A 19,078-nucleotide genomic window follows, 5' to 3' on the forward strand; every position below is an offset into this window, starting at 1 on the left:
CACAAGCCTCAGAGATGTGGGAGGCACCGAGCAGTGCTTTGCTAGGTTTCATGCTCCTGAGACCATTATGTACCCATGGCCAGTTTGGAGGCTAGCCTGGCATTGCTGAGGCTGTGCTGTTCTCCACAGGGGTGGCTAAGAGGTCTCTATTCTCATTTCATCAGTGTCCCAGCACAGAAAACTTGATCACTCTGAGCTTTCACATTAACACAAGGGGAAGGTCAGAATTAAGAGCAGAAACCATAGTGGCTTTCCCTATTCCTATTTCCCTGAAGGCTGCAATAGTATAAGAAAACACACAGTGGGTACTAGTTCTGCCTTCCTTGGGTCTGCACTGGGGCAAAGCAAGCCAGGTTCAGGCAGAAAGCCTGCCTCCAGCCATTTGCTGGCTGTAGATGCTCACACAGGCTGGGCAGAGAGGGCAGGGAATGTCCATGCTAAGAGGACTGTGCGGTTTTACAGATGAGTGAGATTTTCTGAACCCCTCAGGAACACTAGCTGTTCCAGTGAAGATTCAATTTTATGACTAATGAGATTTCATATCAATATCAATCGATACACTTACTTCACAAAAACAAAGCAGACAACATGTTTGCATTAGGGCAATCACCTGAGCTGCAGCTCTGTTCCCACAGAAGTCTTCATGTCTCCCTTCCTCAAGTGTACCAAGAACCAGGCAAGGAAAGCAACTCAGTTTTCCGAAAAACACAATTCAGGGATGGGGTCAAATGTGCAAAGTCTTTTATTTAAAATTCTGAAAGGTTAAAACTTAAAGATTACCTCATCTGCACCTTTCCCATTATAAGGAGGAAGGGCATGTCTGAGCTCATGCACAGATGCATATTCAGGACTCTGTAGGCACTTTAGAAGTGAAGCTTGGCTTCAAAATACAAACACTGGGGGCTTTGGCTCAACCTTTTAATATAAAAAGTCACTGATGTACAAAAATGTGAAAGTGTTGACAATGACAACATATGAAACCCTGTGGCTGAAAGTTCCCTCCAGTGCACTTCACAGTGCACATGTGCCCGCCCACACAGATTCTGGTGTGGAAACAAACTAATGCCAACCAGTGCCACCAAGAAACGCCAACGTGTGTGTCCTCCACTCTGCCAATCACAGACCAGTATCCACTCCGAATGCTCAGTAACAAAAAGCATAGCATCTTCCCAGGAACAGCGAGGCAGGCTTCTTACTCACGATGGACCAGCACAAATAAACCCAGCAAAAAAAGGACTGCATACTAGAACAGAAACACAGAACAGCAAGTCAGAGAAGCCTTTTTTCTTTTCTTTTCTCCTTTCTCTCCCCACTTCTTTTCTTTCCTGGGGATTAAACTCAGGTAGCTATATATCAAACGCTTTTTATTTTTTAAAATTATCATTATTTTGGTTCAGTGGAACCTCAGTTCACAAACTTAATTTGTTTCATGATTGTGGAAAGGATAGCCATGGTCATGTTTGTCACCTGATACAGTTCACAAAAACAAAATTTGCCAATGTACAAAAATGTAAAAGTGTTGACAATGACAGCATACGAAACCCTGTGACTGAAAGTTCCCTCCAGTGCACTTCACAGTGCACATGTGCCCTCCCACAGGTTCTGGTGTGGAAACAAACTAATGCCAACCAGTGCCAAAAAAAAAAAAATTGTATTTTTCTGTTTTGCTCTGAGACAGGGTCTTGCTATATAATTCAGGCTGCTCTCAAACTTGTGGTGATCCTTTCTCAGCCTCCAGAGTACTCGGGTTATCAGCACAAATCCTAATCCCACGCCTGGCTTTTTTTTTTTTTTTTTTTTTTTTTAAAGTAACAGGATCTCACTAAATTTCTCAAATTGGCCTTAAACATGCAGTGCTTCTATCTCACTCTCCTGAGTATCGATGATTAGACCACATACATGACTTTGTGTGTGTGTTTTTTTTTCAGTGCTGGGGAATCAAACCCAGGGGCTTACATGTGCCAGGTAAGTGCTATACCCTCACCTCCTAAGGAAGCTTTTAAAATCTGTTAAGTCCTCATAATTATTTAATAAACTGGCTTTTGTAACCATGATTAGTTACTAAGTTATCTAGTTATTCATTTTTATTTTAAATACAATTAATTTAACACTTTAAAATACTAAGCAAAAGTTCACTTCCGGGGGGACACATGCTCTACCACTGAGCTACGCCTTAGCCCAAGATCACATCTTTTTTTTTGCTATTTTTTTTTTTTTTTAATATGGAACACTTCATGAATTTGCGTGTCATCCTTGTGCAGGGGCCATGCGAATCTTCTCTGTATCACTCAAATTTTAGTATATGTGCTGTTGAAGCGAGCACCCCAAGATCACACCTTTAATGAGACACAAAGTACAAGCTCTCACCTTAAATTTAGGGTAGTCATTCATAAGAATCGTCACGATTCCAATGTAAGGAACAAATCTAAAACAAATAAAAAACTGATCACAGACTTTCCCAAGTAAAACAACTGTTATCATTTACTAAACATTATCAATATCTTTTTCTACAGACAACTAATTTTCAGTTCACAAATCCTATTTCTATGTATTATCCAATTTGCTCCTTTCCATAGCCAGTGAAGGGGAGTTAGGAGTTCACCACTGTACAGATGAGGAAACAGATGATCAGACCCATAGCACACAGCTGCTGAGTAGGTGAATCACTGCAGATCTGGGTCTCAGACCTCTGCGGTCCGAGACACTGCCAGAGACTGGGCATGTCCTCAGGACCTTCAAGACATGTCAATCTATGTGGGGAGACAGGTAAACAGCCTGAACAGGTACTTTATGTTAAATGGTCAGAAAAGTGAGTGAGTGTAAAAGCTCTCATACAGACTTGGATTTCACTATCTTTGTTTCTCAATCATCTGTAATATGGTTTGGGCCTTTACCCCTGAAACTCTTCTAGAACAGTTTTAATCACTTACGTAGTCTCAGCCTGTCACACCTTTTTTATGTTAGCTTTTTTCCCCCTTCTTGACCCCCAAGCTAGGCAAAAATCACCTGTCAGTGGAAAAACCAAGAAGCAAGACCTGAGCCAGGTGTGGTGGCACATGCCTGTAATCCCAGACCTCAGGAGGATCACCACAAATTCAAATTAGAGGCCAGCCTGGGCTACACAGTGAGTTCAAGGTCAGCCTGAACTACACAGCAAGATCCTGTCTCAGAAAACAAAATAAAACAAAACACCCCAAAACCAAAAAACAACCAACCAAGAGAAAAGGAAGATCCAACAATATGCTGCATAAAAGAAACACATTTAATTCTGTGAAAAAAAATTCACAGACTGAAAAGTCAAAGAATGGAAAATAATACTTCATGCAACAGGAACCTAGAAAAAAGCAGGGGTAGCTATTCTTTTTGCAGATAAAGTGGATTTCAAGCCACTGACTAAGAGATAAAAAAGGTTGCTATAGCTTTGTAAAGGGAACAACCCAAGAGGAAGAGAAAATAATCATAAATATGTATGCATCAAATGCCAGTACAACCAACTGTATAAAACAAGTATTAATGGACATGAAAAATCAAATAAGCGCTAATGCAATTGTAAGAGGACCTCAATACCCTACTGTCACAAATAGATCAAATGAAAAAAAAAATAAATAAAAACAAATAGATCAAATGACAAAAAATTGACAAAGAATTATCAGAATTAAACCAAGCTTCTGAACAAATGCACTTAGTACATGTCTACAGAGTGTTCCATTCTGCATCAAGAATACACACTGTTTTCAGCTACATATAGGATGTTTTCCAAAGTAGACCACTTATTAGCACATAGAATATGCTTCAGAAAATGCAGAGGAACTGCAATTATCCCATGCATATTATCAGACCACAGTGCATTTTCGAATGACATTGGAAATCAGTGGCAAAAGAAACCACAAGAACTTCATAAACACATGGAAGTTAAATAACACTCCCATGAACAACCAATGGATCACAAATGAAACTAAAGAAATTAGTTTCTACAATTAAACAATAACAATACAACATACTGGAACTTTTGAGATGCAGCTGAAGCAGTCTTGTGAGAGAAATTTATAATGGTGAATTTCCGTATCAGAAAACTACAGTGATCTCTAACAAGCTACTGGTAAACCTCAAGTTTCCAGAGAAAGAGCAAGTCAAGCCCTAAGCTCATATGAGGGAGGAAATTATAAAGATCAGAACAGAAATTAATGCAATGGAAACTAAGGAAACAATACAAAGAATCAACGAAGCAGAATTAGTTCTTTAAAAGATTAATAAAACTGACAAACCCTTGATGAACTTTATCAAAAAAGGAAAGAAAAGATGCAAATCCATGCAATTAGGAACAAAAAGGGTGAAATCACCACAGATCCTGCAGAAATCCAGAAGATCAATACTTACTTTGAGAAACTGCATTTTGATAAAATGGAAAACCCAGAAGAAATGGACAGATCCTTAAATACATATGAATTACCAAAGCTTTACCAAGAAGATACAAAAATTCTGAATAATCCAGTATCAAGTCAATGAAATTGAAAGTGTACTTAAAGTCTTAATGCCAAAAAAAAGCCCAGACCCTGATGGATTCACTGTTAAATTCTACAAGAAATTTAGAGAGAACCTAATGCTATTAGTTTTCAAACTCTTTAGTTTCCTGGCTTCTGGCATAGACTGGCTTCCGCCTGGGAAGCTTCAGCATTCTGCCGCAGACCAATCAGCCTCCTGATACAGACTCCCCAGGGACACACTGCAGTGAGCTCCACACCTTGGGCGGGTCACTTCAGCCTCCAGTACGCAGATACCCACCCTCTGCATGCTTCCTCATTCGACTCTGTAGCTGACCATGGCAAGCCAATCTTCTAATTTCTTATATATTTGTATATTTTGTGTTATATCTGTTTCTCTAGTAAACCTTGACTGATACAAGGCCAAGTTCCCTAATGAACACAGGTACTAAAGTCCTTAGTAAGATACTGGCAAACAGAATACACCAAATCATCAAGAAGATTATATACTATGACCAAGTAGAATGCATCCCAGGGATGCAGGGATGGTTCAACATACAAGTCAATTACATTAAAGTGGGTTCGTAATCACTATAGGAATCCAAGCAGCCAAACTGACAAATTTTGGGATTTTATTAGCTGTACTCAGTGACCACCTGCGTAGACTCTTGTTTCAGAGTCAGACCAAGTGGCCCTGAACTGGAGGGTTACAGTATTTTTAAAGCAGAAAACCGAAAAGCAAGACATCTTGTTGGAAACAATTTAGCTAAAATCTTACATTAATTTTGGTTGACACTTGTATCCTGCTTCTTTGTTGAGCAGGTTAATTTTTTTTCTTGTGAGTGCAGCTTATTTGCTTTTCTTATGGGACTTGAACTCTATAATTTTTCACTCTTCTGGATCAAACACAGGGCACAAGTCAAATACAGAGTACAAGATGGCATCAGTTATGCCAAGCTACAATAATATTAACAGAGCGAAGGACAAAAACCACATGAGCATTTCAATAGATACAGAGAAGGCACCTGACAAAGTCCAACACCCATTCATAATAAAATCTCTACAGAAAAATTGGAATTAGATGGTCTTTATTTCAATCTGATAAAAGCCATTTATGACAAATAAAACAGCCAACATCATACTAAGGAGACAAAAACTGAAAGCTTTCATTCTAAAATCAAGAACAAGACAAGGATTCCACTATCATCACTCTTATGCAATATAGTTCTGGAAACCTTCAGAGCAATTAGACAAGAGAAAGATCTAAAAGGAATAAAGACAGGAAAGGAAATTAAACTATATAATGTATGGGTGACATGATACTCTACATAAAAGACCTCAAAAACTTCACCAAAAGATTTCTAGGTTTAATAACCAATTTTAATCTCATAGTTGAAAACAAAGTCAATACTCAAAAATCAACAGCATTCGTGTATACAAATAAAAAACTCACTAAGAGAAATTAAGGACCACACACTCCACACACTTGCCTACAGGAAAGCAAAGTATGAGCACAGTCTGACTTTGAAATATTGGCTTAGTGTTTTACAGGTACAATTTCTACAAAACACAGTGATATATTAAATTATCTGTCAAGATGAGTGAGTGGTGGTGTAATCAATGGAAAGTGAATTTTATAGTTCAGAGACTATGCACCTGCTGTTCATGTTTCAGATGCTTTATACTTCACAGAAAGTTACTTAATTTAGTGAGACTATTACATTTTATTAAGAGCCACCAAAAGGTCTGCATTTTAGTTAGGATTTTAGAAACAGCAATGGTGTTTTTCAAACCTTCACATATAAATTACTTAAGTGGAAGTCTGGCCTCTCCAACCTTTTATAGAATGATGCATGTTCTACCTGACACAGGCCCAGAGCTGGCAGAGTGGTATTAAACAATTAAGAACAAGCCTCACATGTGTGGATACCCTGCTCATACCATTAGGAACATACATAAAACAGCATGGCAAGATCTGTCAAGGGCTTAACATATGCTTATATTGCACAAGCATTTCCACTTCTTGGGAGTTTCCTGTGAAAGCTTGATAGAGGGGTCACGATGTATTTATCAAGGATGTTTATCACAGCACTGCTCACAGTTAAAACCCCGGAAAAAGGTAGGCACAATGGACACCACTGTAGCCCTCACCACTAGGGAAGATCACTGGAGACCAGAAGTACAAGATCAGCTTGAGCCACTCAACGACACCCTAACTCAAAAATAATCTAAACAACAATGACAAATCCAAAACTACAAACTGTAGGCAGCAACAGGAGGCTACAGAGATAGATTCACTGATTTGTAAGTATGCCAGTCATTTTTAGAATGAAAAGGGGTTATAAAGTAGTGTGACCATCCTTTCTTCATAAATATGTTCATGTATGTATGTATAAACATGCATATAATAATTATTGCACCTTTATCTGTACATAAAGCCTAAAAGAACATAAACTAAATGGTTCACAGTATTTATGGAGGTAGATGAGCAGTAATTTTGCAGTACTAAGAAACTGAACCCACAGCTTCATGTGTGCTAGGCAAGTGCTATATACTCTTGAGCTATACCCCAGCCCTTTTTAAATGTTAAAACAGGGGCTCAAATTTGCCCAGACTGGCCTCAAACTTGTGATTCTTGTTGGCTGTGGTAGTGCCCACCTGTAACACCACCACTTGGGAGGCTGAGGCAAAAGGATCATCTGGGCTACATAGTTCGACTGCTTGAACTATAGACACCCTTTCACAAAACACAACACAACACAACACAACACAACACAACACAACACACCTTGTAATTCTCCTGCCTCAGACAATGGTTAAGAGGCAGTGATAACCTTATTTGGATTCTACTAGTGTCCTCATAAATGCAGTTTCAGGGCCGAAGATTTGGCTTATAGGCATAAATGCCTGCCTGGCAAGCACAAGGTCATGAATTTGATCCCCGGTAACGGTAACAACAACAACAACAACAACGAATTTAAAAAAAGAAATGCAGCTTCCCTGAAATAGGGAAGCACACACCCCACAAGAACCAGCCCTGCAGGACATGAAACACAATGGTATGTTCTAATCCAACCTCTCTCACCACAACCTGAGCACCTCTCATGTAGGAGAAAAGGCAGTGCTCATTAAGCAACGTCACAGGGTTTCTTTCTCAGGGTAGAAGGTTGCTTACCAGTGTACTAGCTCTGTATTCAGTCTACTTGAGGTCAGGAGGACCAGAGGGGCTGACAGCAGAGTGCTACAAGGGACCTACATGGTGAGAACCAGCATGGGGACAGGAATTTTGATGCGACAAGTAAACAGCTGGGCTTCAGAGATGCTGGCTACTTTCTGCCATCTGTGATCTTAGGTAAATGAGTGTCTGTTTCCTCATCTGTGGAATGGGAATCTCAGGGTTGTTCTGAGGTTAAAATGAGGCAATACTTATAAAGCACTTACAGTAAGTCTCCGCTATGCAGTAAGCCCCAACAAAGGCGAGTTATTGTTAATACTATTAATGACATTAAGATAGTAACAATTCTATACTTCCTTATAACCATAACTTACAATTCCTGTCCTCCACTGATCTGTTCTTGTGATAAAATCTGAAATAAACAGGCTTAAATATAATTGGACCCCATCGATTTCAAGACTAGAAATGAAACAGTATGGAATAAATTAGCAAGACAAAATTAAGTTAGAAGAACACTGTCACTCAAAAATCTCTAGAAGTAAGGTTTCCCAAAGGAGGATTAATTCTGCTCTAGACCGTGATCACGGCCTGGCCCAGCACAGACAACACAGCACATGAAAGACACCTAATGACATCTTTGTTGGGTTTTGGCTTTTTAGTAGTACAAACTGGCCGCAAACTCGCAATGATCCTCCTGCTTCAGCCTCTTAAGTGCTGCGATTACACGCATGTGCTCCAATAACATCTTTTGAGAGAATCAAATAAACAAATGAACTTTTAAACTGTCACATTCAATTTGCCATCTTATCCCTAGTGACCTGAAGATTTAGATGTGCTTAAAGAAGCAAAGAACGCAGAGGTTATTTGATGGAACCAGGACTAAACCGCTAAGCACTCTGTGAAGGATCAGATGACCCAATCCAAGGATTATATTTTAGGACCCAGGAAAAGCTCAACATATTTTTTCACCTCAATACTCACCCCCTGGCTCTCCCCACGACATCTTTTTTCTCTAGCCAGTGTTGTCCTTGTTTATAGAGGCCTCGATCATCAACAGCATTATTATCTCCTTTGGTCAAAAACTTGATATGCCCATTTTGCCTTAAAAGAGTAAGTAAGAAAAATTCAAGTTATCAAGGAATCTGAAAGACAAAATTTTGCTCTTGTTAAGCAAAAATTCCTATAGTAAAGCTAGGTGTGGTGGCTCACCCCAGTAATCCCAGCCCTCAGAAGGCTGAGACAGGAGGATTGTTGGAAGTTCATACCAGCTTGGGCTACAAAGTGAGCTCACAACCAGCCTGAACTGCATAGTGAGACACTGTCTCAAAAAAATGAACAAACAAAAAGTCCTATGGAATTGGAATATTCTACTACTACTCTTAGTATTGAAAGAATTTGCTAATTAGCTCTAAAGGATGTTCCTAATTGTGTTGTTTATAATAAAGACTAAAAGCAAATTAAAAGACCAACAATAGCCAGACGTGGTGGCACATACCTATAACCCTAGCACTTAGGAGGATGAGGTAGGAGGTTTATATAAGTTTGAGGCCAACCTGGGCTACCCAGTGAATTTAAGGCCAGCTTGAACTGCATGGTGAGACCCTGTCTCAAAACACAAAATTCAACACATTATAATAAAAAAAAAACAAAACTGTAGCCTCAACCTCCCGAGAGCTGGAATTACCAGTGTGTGCAACCACACTGGGCTATGATTATTTAAATTTAAATAAAGAAAAGATTACAACAAAGCACATGCTATATAACTTCATTTTTATAGTAAGACATATATGACATTTTTTGGAAATATAAAGAACAAATATATAAACACAGTAGATTGCTCCTCAAAATGCAGACTGGGAAAACACAGAATGACCCAGTTTCTTCAAGTAACAAATTCTAAGGAACAAAGAAAGTTGGAGAAGGAATATCTATCTAGATAAAATAAACTTACAAAGCCACATCAACCAACTACATTCAAAAACCTCTTCGAATATGGATTCAGGCAGTTAGAAAAAGCTAATATATAACAGGGAATCTGAACAAAGTTTGGAAACCATACCAAGGATTTACTGTTTATTCACACTAACAACCTAGTGATTATGTTTTCTAGATATTTACTAATATATTTACACATGACATGATATAATGTTTAGGATTTGACTCAAATAATATAGAAGAGGGGTGCAAGTATAGATGGGGCAGAATTAGCTACACATTAATCACTGGAATGGAGGACAGACATGTGGGGTTTTATTACACTTCTCAGACTAGAAAATCTCTAAATAAAAAAAGAACCCCCTTCCACAAGATGTTGGGCATGGTGGTGCATGACTGTGATGCAAGCACTCAAGGGGCTGAGGCAAGAGGATCACCTTGAGTAAGTTCTACTCAGCCTGAACTAGCAACACCTTGTCTCTAACGAAACAAAAACTCACAAAGGTAGAGCTGGATGTGGTGGTGCACACCTGTAATCCCATCACTTGGGAAGCTAAAGCAGGAGGACTGTCATGCTGTCATGAGTTCAAGGCCAGCCTTAACTACATACATAGGAAGAACCTGTCTCAAAAAAGCAAAACAAAACAAAAATCTAAACGAACAGACCAAGATAGTAAGCAGTCACTATTTATAGCTTTTTGTGGGAGGTGGGAAGTCTTTTGGAGACAGAGCCTCACTACACAGTTCAGACTGGCCTTGGTCTCACTCTATAGCGTAGGCTGGTCTCAAACTTGGAGCTGATCATCATGCCTCAGCCTCCCCAGTGCTAGGATTATAGGAGTGCACCACCATGCCTGGCTTAGTTTTCTACAACTAATCACTATCTTATTTTTAACTCCAATAGACATGATTACTTGCCAGAACAAGAGTTTTAAAAGGGGCCGGGGATTTAGCTTAGTGATGAAGTATCTGCCTAACACAACGTCCTGAGGTCAATTCCTGGTACCCAGCCCCCAAAAATTTTAAAAGAAAAAAAATCTTTTTTTTAAAAATTTGAGATAGGGTCTTGTTAAATTGCCCAATCTGGGTTTGAACTTGCAATTTTTCTGCTTTAGCCTTCTAGAGTGCTGGGATTACAGGAGGGCAAGAAACTTCCAATTCTTCAGACATGTCAGGATATGTAAGAACAATAACTTGCTTAATAAAAACAAATTACCAATTTAATTTTACTATGGAATCATGAAACTTCCTTCTAGTAATTTTAAAGTTTCATCAAAAGCAAAGAATAATTTATAGTAGTAAGTACCAGCCTGCAATTAATTCTAATGTTTGAGTTAACTACTAAACTAGAAGATTAGTTTCAGATTTCCACTAATATCCACTTAGATTTTAAATCAGAAACCGGGAGCTAAATCTGTAGATAAAACTAAACCAGGAGGTGTTGTGAACACGAACATTAGTTAGGTGCAAACATTGCATTAAAGATGAGATTCCAATTAGGAAAAAAATGCAAATATACACAGAGCAAAGCAACTTGTGGCTGGCAATTCAGTAAGTGGAAGAAGGTCTGAAAAATCCTGGAAGGGAAAACAGGACAGGTACCAAGAGGAGCTGGTCACAAAACTAAGTCAGGGGCAATAGGAAGGAAGTCAAGTCAACCAGGAAGACACACCAACCCCACAGATGAAAAAAAGTAATATGAGACAGGAAAAGAGGAAAAACAGGAAGTGGCACGCTCCCCCAAGGAAGAGAAGGAATGCTACAGATTTGACAGGAAAATACTTGTCAAGACACAACAAACAAAAAACTCCAAATACATTCAATTTTATCCTAGTGGGCTATAATTAATAAAAAAATCACTATATTTTTTTTGAAACACATAAATCTGTCATCTGCACAATAATGGTGGAGCAGTATTATCTGATCGTGCCAAATTCCTTTTTTTTGGTCTTTTTGAGACAAGGTCTCACTATGCAGTTGAGGCTGACCTTGAACTCACTTTGTAGCCCAGGCTGGTCTTGAACTCCTAGCAATCCTCATGCCTCAGCCTCCCAAGTGCTGGGATTACAGGTGTGTGCCACCACATAAGGCTGTTGCCAAGTTCTTAAAAGAATTATTACAATTTATTCCAGCACCTCATAACACATAAGCTCAAAACCCTAGTCAGAAACCATTTATATAGGACTCTCCCTTGCTAACCAAGGGGCCAAATACTTAATAGTATCTTCTTCAAAAGAACTCAAAGCTTTGAGGGGTTAGGGGGGCTGGGATTTGAACCTAGGGCCTTCACACCGGGATACATCTCCAGTCCTTTTTTACACTAACAGCCTAGTGATGATTATGTTTCCTAAACATTTACTAAAATATTTACACATGACATGATTTGTCTAGGATTTGACTCAAATAATATAGAAGAGGGGTGGGAGTATAAACTGGGCAGAATTAGCTACACATTAATAACTGGAATGAGGGACAGGCATGTGGAGTTTTATTACGCTTCTCAGGCTGTAAGATCACAATAGATAGGCTCTTGTTAAATTGGTAAATTGCCCAGGTTGGGCTCAATCCTCCTACCTTGATCTCCCAAAGTGTTGAGACTAGGGGTAGCCACGCCTAGTTGCCAAAGCTTAAAAAGGTAACCCACATAATACAAAAAATGCCACACAACACTGTGACGTTAGCAAGAGGAAATAACCACTTCATAGTTGAGGAAAAAAACACCCCCCAAAACTAAATGCTGGTAGAATCCAAAGCCAAAAAATACCGCTATTTTCAAGGGCTAAACAAAATTAACTACTAAACTGTCCCACTGGCAAAATTTCTCCTTTCAAATACTTGATCATAAGCCAGTGTTCAATACTCCTGCCTTAGCTTCTCCAGTAGCTAGGACTACAAGGGTGTGCCACCAAGCTTAGGCTTCTTTAAACACAGAAAATTAACTCCTTTATAGAGTATTAATACACAGGCCTGTAATTCCAGCACTTGGAAGGCTGAAGCAGGTGCATCATTGTAAGTTTGGGGCCAACCTGGGCTACATAAGCAAGTTCAAGGCCAGCCTGAACTACACAGTGAGGCTAATTCAATAAAACCCAAACCACCTAAACAAACAAAGTAAAGTGGTAACAATATGATTTAGGCTCCTCACAGTCAAGAGCCTAAATAAATCAACACAGCTGCTCACTGCTTCTGTGTTCCCCCAAGACATTTCCTTTTTCTTACTTTGTTTTTCTCTATCAGTCTTTCTTAGCTAGAACCTCCACAGATGTGGAAAGGAAGGAATCTGTAGCTGGATAGGGGTCACGAACTCAGAAACATCTCGGAATTTATTGACACCTTCATATTCCAGATGAGGAAACTAAGACCCAGAGAGGAGAAAGTCTTTGCTCATTGTTCTACTTCATCTCTACCTTGAAGTGAATCTCAGGTCCCTAAACAAGATTTAGCCAACCTAAAGTCCCTAAACAAGATTCATCGAAATGTGGTGCACACAATTGCAACTCCAGTGCTCAGGAAATGAGAGACAGGAGGACTGTGAAACTGAGGCCCACACTTACAATCCTGACTCTGGAAAGCTGAGGCAAAGGATCACAAGTTCAAATCCAGGCTGAGTCTTACCAAGACTGTCTCAAAATGGAAAATAAAATTTAAAAAGGGCTAGAATGTAGCTCAATATGGAGGCCCTGGATTTAACGGACCATTTAGCAAAAATAAGTAAGGTCTCATTATGCATTCCAGACAGGTCTTAAATTTACTATGTGGCCTACACTGGCCTCAAACTAGAGGTAGTCCTCTTGCCTTAGCATGTACTACCATGCCTAGGCTCAGATTTCAGAAATTTTGAGATTTTAAAAGCTGATAAGTTTATTCTTATTCAAAATACCTGTTAGACAGCTGGCGATTCAGCTCAGTGTCATAAGTGCCTGCCTGGTAAGCATGAAATCAGGTGTTCAATCCCCAGTACAGAAAAACAAAACAAAACGAAATACCCGTTACATTTTTTATGGATTTTTTAAAAAACAGTGAGGTTACCTTATTATACCAGAATATTTTATTTTGAATCAATCATTGTATCATGTTTTTGGGAGTTATACAGTACAGACTTACTAACTGGTAAGAAGTAGAAAAGAACAGAGACATACCTATGGAAAAATCTCCAGGGGGACAGATGAATACTAAACAGCTATTTACAGCCGGGGGATTTAGCTCAGTGGTACAAACACCTGTCTGGCAAGTGCAAGGTCCTGAGTTTGATCTCTGGTATCAAAAAAATAAATACCTATTTATAGCTTTCCAAACATTCACCAGGTGGTCAGACATTCACAAAAGCAGGCTGAAAGAAGTGCTAGTGGCCCTCACATTTTTATAGCCTTTATGCTATCAAAATTAAATACCACAAAGCTGGAATAAAAATACTGAGAAATGGAGATGTATTTCATACATACTTTTCATGAATCTTCAAGACTCGATGAACTATAGGAATCTCTCTTCCTTCTATCCTAAAAACGACAATTTCCCCTACTCGTATGGGATCTTCAACTCGATTTGTTAGAAAGAGAAGATCTCCTCTGTGAAACGCAGGCTCCATGCTGCCACTGGAGGGGAAAGAACAGAAGAGCAAGAAGAAAAGCAGGAGATTAAATTTACATCCAAAAGTCGACATCTAAAGTATCATCTTTATAGAATAAGAGATGCTTTAACAACCCCATCACCATAAACTGGTATTATTCTCAAAATACAGGCTCCTGGGACTCACAAATGATTTTTTTTTTTTTTTTTGTAGGTTTTAGCCTTTGCTGAACTAGTTCCATGTCAAGCATTACTATTCAAAGAAGCTTAAATCTTGAAAAGGGCAGTGTTCATTATTCCTTAACCTTTGAAAATTTCAAATGACAAACAATATAACAGAATGAACTTTAAAAACAGTGCCCTTGTTCTCACTTCATCTGAAAACACTAAGCATATTCAAATATTCAAATGAGGAATGGATCAGCTTCTTTTGCCATTTCTAAAGATATAGACCAAGATGACCTTATGGGTTCAAACCGTTACGGAGGAAAACAGCTCATCAACAGTCAATACACAGATAATGATTATTTTTAAAATAGAAAGAAAATGAACTACTGTAGAGATTTTTGCCTAAGAATTTCAGAAACCAAGAAAGGATTCAATTTCATAGTAAAAAGTGAGACTATAGTGAAGGTTGGCTCTGAAATCACAAAGATCCTCCTGCTCAGCCTCCAGAGTGCGGGGATCACAGCCATGTGCCACCAAACTCAGCTGGAAGGCATTTTTAAAAGACATCCCACCCCCACGGTGTCACCTGTTTGTTATCCCAGCTACTTGGATGGCTAAGGAGGGAGGATGACTTGAACCTGAGAGTTTGAGACCAATCCAGGCTACAAAGTGTGATTCTGTCTCAAAATAAAAACAAAAATCAAACTGCTTTCCGGTAATCCCAGCACTCGGGGAGGGGAAGGCAAAAGGACTGCAAGTTGAAGTCTAGCCTGAACAACTTAGTGACTCAGTTAAAACCCTGTTTCAAAAAAGAAAAAAAGGTTGAGGATGTAACTCAGCGCAAAGGCCCTGGATTCCATGCCCAGTACTGAAAAAGGCCTAAAATACACATAAATAAATGATACAAGTGAGGCTTGAGCCAGGGGTGTCAAACAGAATCTATTTTCTACTCACTGTGCTAACCTGCCTCTGGGCCACTGCAGAATTTTAAGCAGGAAAGACTGTAATTGTATATGCCTTGAACAGAGATCATTTTGAAAGCCATAAAGTATACAGAAGATGCTCAAATTATTATTATATTTTTTGGTTACTGTTGTTAAATTAATGGGCAAACTGGCAAAGATGGGAAGGTAGATTGGGAGACCAGCTATTTAAGTTATTATAAATAATAGAATATTTGGTTATTACAATTGAATACTTAACCATTAAAAGTGTTATGTAAAACTCTTTGTAAACATGGACATCAGCAAATGCTAAGAAAAATAGAGGATGCATACAAATAATTACCTCAAATATGTAAAAAAATACATGAAAGGGAGATTAAAATGGTAATAGTGATTATATCTCAGAATTATGAACAACCGTCTTGTTATATGTTTTCTACATTTCCTATAATGAAAATATATTAACTTTTTCTGATTGTAAAAGCGTTTCTTTAAAGGTCACTATAACAGTGCAGGCAGGAAATGATGTGGGCCTAAAATAGAACAGCAAAGGGACCAACTCTAATGTGCTATAATAGAGGGAAAGAAAATAATGAAGTTGGCCAAACAGGCAGAAGGAAGAATCAAGAATACCTTCTTGGTTTTTAACAATGGCAATGAAGCAGGTCATAGTGACAGTGACAGAAATAGAAGGGAAAGATATTTAGAAAAAGATGAATTCCATTTTTGTTACTGTAATGTAGTATGCCTGGTCAACACCCAAGGGCTAAGCTTCATGAAAGAAAGCAGGATGGGAAACAAAAAGAGGAGACAGGAGGTTCCCAAATTCAAGCTCAGTCCAGGCAACTTAATGAGACCTGTCTCAAATAAAAACAAATACATTAAAGTCTAGGGATACAGCTACATTGTCAATCCCTGGAACTCCAACCCCCAAAGATGATGATTTAGGAATCAGCAAATAGATGGCAATTAAAAACATGCACAATTGGGGCTAAGGATTTAGCTCAGCGGCCTAAGTGCCTGCGTGGCAAGCATGAGGTCATGAGTTCAATCCCTGGTACCAAAAACAAAAACAAAAACATATACAACTTAGGTAGTCAGAGGACTATTTACAAGATTTTTATTAACATTAATTTTTCAAGGGGGGGATGCACAGACAAGGACGTAAACCCAGATCCAGGGCCTGGAACATGCTAGGCAAGTGCTCTAATTAAACTACACTCTTAGCCTGAGAGGAATATTAAAAGAATAAACTGGGGAAAACTATTAAACACTAAGTAAATTACAAATGAACCTCCTATGAGCATCTGATGAAATCACATTTTCAAATTTAATGTGCCACCATGACAAACCTTTTTTTTTTCATGACAAACTTTTTAACTGACACATAAAAACTATAATATACATTGAGTACTGTGTTCATAAACATGTCATACAATGTTTAAATTAGTGTAAATATATCCATCTCTTCAAATATTTACTAGTTCTTTGTGGTAAAAACATTCAAAATCCTTTATTCTTGCTTTTTTTGAAATATACAGTAATTATCATTAACTATAATAAATTATTATGTAACATCATTCTAGACATTGTTTTGGGGGTGTGGTGAAAGGAATAAACCCAGACTAGCTTAGTTGGCCAAATAGGCAGAAGGAAGAATCAAGAACACCTTCTTGGTTTCTGACACTGGCAATGAAGTAGGTTGTAGTGATAGTGACAGAAATAAGACAAAGATTTTGAGAAAAAGAGATGAATTCTGCTTTGATTGATGTAAGATGGGGTTCCTGGGGTATAGCTTAGTGGGAGAGCACTTACCTAGCATGCTCAAGGCCCTGAGTCTAGGTTTAGTTCCCAGGACCACACCTTCAAAAGACCATCTAGAGTGTAACAGCACTCTCAACCTTCGCGACTTGACTTGGTACTCATGGGTCAGCCTTTCCCCACAGTTTATAGGTGTACTGTATGTTCTTTATCTATTGTCATTTGATGGACATTTAGGTTTTTCCACTTCCTCACTATTGTGAATAGTGCTGCAATAAACATGGAAATGCTGGTATCTCTTCAACATATTGATTTCATTTCCTTTGGATATATATCCAGTAGTGGGATTGTGGGACCAGGTGATAGTGTTACTCTTAATTTTTTGAGGAAAATAATTTTTTTCTTTTTTTTGTACTTACAGCTTTGTACCTGCCAGACAGGAACTTTAGCTCTATAAAGGGAAAAATCAGTTTTATATGTTAATTGAAACTTAATAAAATAAACACAGACGCGTTTGTCCTTGCAAGATTTTACAAAAATCCTAAAGTACCTTCTGTCAGCGTGATCCTCTGAGGCACATTTGGGCATAGGTGAAAATTATGTTCCCTATGCTATTATACTAACGTTGGCCAGGTAAAACCTACCTTATCTTGTCACCCTATCACATAAAGTCTCACCGCTCCCTTAAAGACTGCTCCTCCAAAAAAAAAAAAAAAAGAAAAGAAAAAAAAAAGACTGTTCCTCCTTTCAGTCTTAGTCAGATTTTCTTCTAACACTATCTGGTCTCTCTCAATTTCCTTACTTTATCAGCAATTAGAAAAACTCAATATACAAATACCCTTGCTAGGGTTGAGGATTTAGGTCAGCAGCATACACAGCTGCCTGACAAGTGCAAGGTCGTAAGTTTGATTCCCAGTACCAAAAAACAAAAACCAAATACCCTTGTTACCAAACACTACTTTTATATACCAAATAACAGTATATTTGTTCCATGAGTTGGTTATGCTCAGGACCCCAACGTTTTAAACAGGCCCTCTTGTCTAATTCCGTTTAATTTGCCACCCCAGATTAGAGGCCATTGTCTTTTGTTATAGCTTGTGTCTAGATGTTCCCCTAAAGCCTCATGCTGTCATAGGTGAGGCTTTTTCAGAAGTGGCTGAAATCAATTGTGTGTGACTGATTCATGGTGCAATGCTAAGATTAAGGGTGGCATGACTGCTGGGTATAGTGGCACATGCCTATAATCCTAGCAGCTGGGAGACTGAGGCAGGAGGAGCCCCACAAGTTTGAGGCCAACCTGGACTACAAAGTGAGTTCAAGTAGTGAAATCCTACCTAAAAAAAAAAAAAAAAAGGTGGTAGGATTAAGGGTGGGTGAGGTCCACTTACCCTAACTGTTTCTCCTCTGTGATGCCAGTCTGCCATGCCACCTTACCTTGGAGCCAGCCAATTATGGATTGAAACCTTTACAAACTCTAAGCTACAAAAACCTTTCCTCCTTAACTTGTGGGTACTGGGTACTCTGTCTGAGGAAGAAGAAAAATAACAACCTTCATACCTCCCCGAGGCAACTCCATCTGAAAGAACCCTAGAAGAAGCTCTCCTAGAAGCCTCCCTAGGCCTCTCTATACCTTCTCCTCAGAGTGCCCATTAGTGTGGCTTTTCTGTCAGAAATCAAGGCTTTCTACTGGGTAAGATTAGGAATTAAAAGTTTAGGAATTTAGGGTCACATAATTTATATTTGTTGTTTTGTTTTGTTTTGTATTTTTAAGGCGTGGTCTCGCCATATATCCTAGGCTGACCTCAAACTCATGCCAATCTTCCTGGCTCAGCCTCCCAAGTGCAGGGTGCACCTCCATTCCTGGAGAAGGGACCATATAATTTAAGAACTGCAGAGGTTCATAGACAGCATCTGGGTCTGGCCTTCATTTTACAGCTGGGAAATAATGGTTTGGTAAACAAGTAACTTGCCCAAGGCTATAACTAAACAATCAAGTCACTAGCAACTCCAGTCTCTGCTCCCAAAGCACTACATTAAACCTTTACTGG

The 19,078-nt window shown here is 38.8% G+C and overlaps 1 protein-coding gene and 1 non-coding gene across 4 annotated transcripts in view; both read right to left on the minus strand.

The window, feature by feature from the left end:
• Positions 1-724: 724 nt before the first annotated feature.
• Sec11a (SEC11 homolog A, signal peptidase complex subunit) overlaps positions 725-19,078 on the minus strand; it is a 36,084-nt gene continuing 17,730 nt past the window's right edge. For 2 of the 3 annotated variants that reach the window (XM_063250079.1, XM_063250077.1), the window contains 4 exons: positions 14,034-14,183; positions 8,638-8,757; positions 2,368-2,425; positions 725-1,243 (listed from right to left, as the gene is read on the minus strand). In XM_063250079.1, coding sequence (XP_063106149.1) covers positions 1,193-1,243; positions 2,368-2,425; positions 8,638-8,757; positions 14,034-14,176 — 372 coding nt within the window. In that variant the 5' untranslated portion in view covers positions 14,177-14,183 and the 3' untranslated portion in view covers positions 725-1,192. Of the gene's footprint in view, positions 1,244-2,367; positions 2,426-8,030; positions 8,069-8,637; positions 8,758-14,033; positions 14,184-19,078 lie in introns of all 3 variants that reach the window. The other variant, XM_063250078.1, reaches the window with a different exon arrangement.
• Positions 2,217-2,323, minus strand: LOC111758531 (U6 spliceosomal RNA). Its single transcript, XR_002792709.1, has one exon. It is a non-coding gene; the product is annotated as a U6 spliceosomal RNA (small nuclear RNA).

This window comes from Cavia porcellus, unplaced genomic scaffold (assembly GCF_034190915.1).
Source record: "Cavia porcellus strain 051 isolate PalLab524CR breed Dunkin Hartley unplaced genomic scaffold, mCavPor4.1 scaffold_6, whole genome shotgun sequence".
NCBI lineage: Eukaryota > Metazoa > Chordata > Mammalia > Rodentia > Caviidae > Cavia > Cavia porcellus.